We start from the raw sequence: 2,413 nt of genomic DNA on the forward strand, positions 1-2,413 counted from the left end.
AAAAAAAACTTAAGATTAGTTTTGTTCAACATTTAAAAATATCAAATTGTAGAAAGTCACGCTGAATAGTTATATTCACTATATGAGCATTTGCAGTCTCCAAATGGACTCAAACCCGCGTCAACTGATGAAGAAAATTGCACGGCCACAATGCTTCGATACGTTCTTTCAGCAGGTGAAATGGATACGATAACCAAATAAGTACAGTTTGGGCGAGTGCACCCATCGGTTCAGGATACTGATGTGTAAGCAGAGCTAAAAGCGCAGTGAAAGAGCAAAGGCCTGCTGTAAACAGAATAAAAAATGGCAATTCCTTTTTGGGGTAAACTGAAACCTCATGAAATGACGGCAGCAATTCCCGATCAGCGCATTCTGTACAAGTCGGATAAGGGTAAAATAGATGACCGCGTTCTAGTGGATATGGTAGCATACGAAACGTACCTTCCCAAGTACAGTGCAATAAATTTAATGCTCCATCCACATTTTTCCAATGTCTTAGATGGAAAAAGGCATATGCAAGAGCCTCTGAGTCACCGCGCTTCAAGATGTGTTCCGGCGGTAAAATGAGTGGCTTTGTTTCCAATAAATACTTTGGTACATGTGGGTTAAATTCTACAGCGCGGTGGATAGCTTCCACCGCACTCATTTCAATTGAACTAAGTCCACGTTTTGAGGCTATATCGGGAGAAAATTTATCTGCCACAGCTCGAGCTTTTAACAAAGCTGCAGTGTAGCATATTGTCGCCGACTTGGGCAACGAAATGTCATCATACTTGGCCAAAACTGCTTGGCAGTCGGCATAAGCTTGCATCTCCAGCAGAGTCTCTATGAGATTTTCATGCACGTTTAGCACATTCATTATAGACGGTATCTCTTTGCTAAGATCACGAAAAATCTTCGCAGCCTCCTTCAGTTTTCCGAGCTTTCGTGCACACATAGCTAGACGTCGCTTAATGTAGATTAACACATTTGTATCACGACGATGTATACCTTCAGCTATAGGGCCTTGATGTTGAATGGCCTGTGACCTTCGATAATTTGTCTCTGCTACTTTTAGAGCAGTTTTTAAAATTTTCTCTGCTTCAACGATAGTAGTTGCCTCCTCTTCTGCCAATAAAATATAAGCTGACGCACATTCTGGATTGATTTCCAACGCATTGTGAGCTGATTTTATTCGTTGAACAGGATTTCGTTCGCGCCAGGCTGTTTGCATTATTTCATATTCCTCTTTCCTTGCATCACCTTTACACAAGGATTATTTTTATATACATTGTTGCATTTATTTTATGCGTATACTTACTTACCTTCACACGTAAAAAACGTCTGATGATCTTGTGCACTCAAATTCATGTCGTAATACGTAAGAGGCTCTTTGCTTGTAGCCCAAAAGAAGCGTTGATATTCAGCTCCTCGATACAAGTTTAAAGGATTTCGCCAAACTTTGCATTCTGGCATTTGCTGACTCGCTCCTGTTGACTGATTACTAGTGCTTCCGGCGGTACCATTTGCGTTACCATTGTTACCATTTCCATTAGTTTCGCTTTGAGCATCACTTCCATTAATCCAGGGGCTGATATGGTTTATTGAAACTTGTTCTGAAATTTGTAACCTGCGATTGAGTTGGAGAACTCGGTTAAATTTCATCATTTTTTTTTTACCTATAAACGAAGTTCCATATTTGCGAAAATACCACCATTCAAATATTAAAATCAGCCCGGATATTAGGCTTGAGGTGCCGGTTAGGGCAACATAAAACTTTGGAGTCAGTGTGCTCAGGAAAACAGAAGAATCCCACATCCTGCACCTTTGCCTTACTTCTTAATCTTGAAATCTGACAAAAATGTATCACGATACTTTAAAAACTGTTTTTTATGTTAAAAGTATCTGTATCCCCTAAAATTATTGCTTAATCCGCTTCTCTATTACTTCTTTCGTTCAAAGGCTAAATGAAATTCTGTGCCGCGATCATATTCTTTGATAAACATATGTATATTTATTGTGGCATAAATGCAAACTTTTAACAATTCCGTAAAAAGACTTCTTTTATAGTGAGGTACTGAACTGTCGGTACCCAATACTTCAAAAGAATTTGGGTACCCAATACTTCCTTTTCGGTACCCAATACCGATTCCTTCGCTGTTTTATATATTTAAGTTTATAAAAAAATTACAATGCTTTGACGATGAAAACGGACGGATGATTGATGCTTCAGACAAGTCTGGCTCAGTTATGCATTCTTGGCATTGCATATGAGTTGTCACATAAGAAGAAATCGGTTAAATGAGCTTTGCGTGTAAGCGCACATCATTACATATGTAGAAGTCAGTGCAGTGTAAACTATGCATAACTGAGCTATGAGAATTGCTCTGCCTTATGAAGACGACGACATGCGTATGTATATATATACATTTTT

General features: G+C 38.9%; 1 protein-coding gene across 2 annotated transcripts; it reads right to left on the reverse strand.

Annotated features, from left to right (window-relative positions):
• Positions 1–8: 8 nt before the first annotated feature.
• Positions 9–2,075, reverse strand: LOC108355374 (protein ST7 homolog). 2 transcript variants are annotated; one of them, XM_017606534.1, is made up of 4 exons: positions 1,927–2,075; positions 1,659–1,831; positions 1,305–1,595; positions 110–1,242 (listed from the first exon to the last, which is right to left on the reverse strand). In XM_017606534.1, the coding sequence occupies exons 2-4, from the start codon at positions 1,795–1,797 to the stop codon at positions 110–112; spliced, it is 1,563 nt and encodes a 520-aa protein (XP_017462023.1). In that variant the 5' UTR covers positions 1,798–1,831; positions 1,927–2,075. The 2 variants fall into 2 exon arrangements, with proteins under 2 accessions (XP_017462024.1, XP_017462023.1); XM_017606535.1 differs by lacking the exon at positions 1,927–2,075 and having other exon boundaries at positions 9–1,242; positions 1,659–1,797.
• Between the last annotated feature and the right edge of the window lie 338 nt (positions 2,076–2,413).

The sequence above is a fragment of the Rhagoletis zephyria genome, unplaced genomic scaffold, assembly GCF_001687245.7.
Source record: "Rhagoletis zephyria isolate East Lansing unplaced genomic scaffold, Rhagoletis_zephyria_1.1 Rzeph_scaffold_45000, whole genome shotgun sequence".
NCBI classification, from domain to species: Eukaryota; Metazoa; Arthropoda; class Insecta; order Diptera; family Tephritidae; genus Rhagoletis; species Rhagoletis zephyria.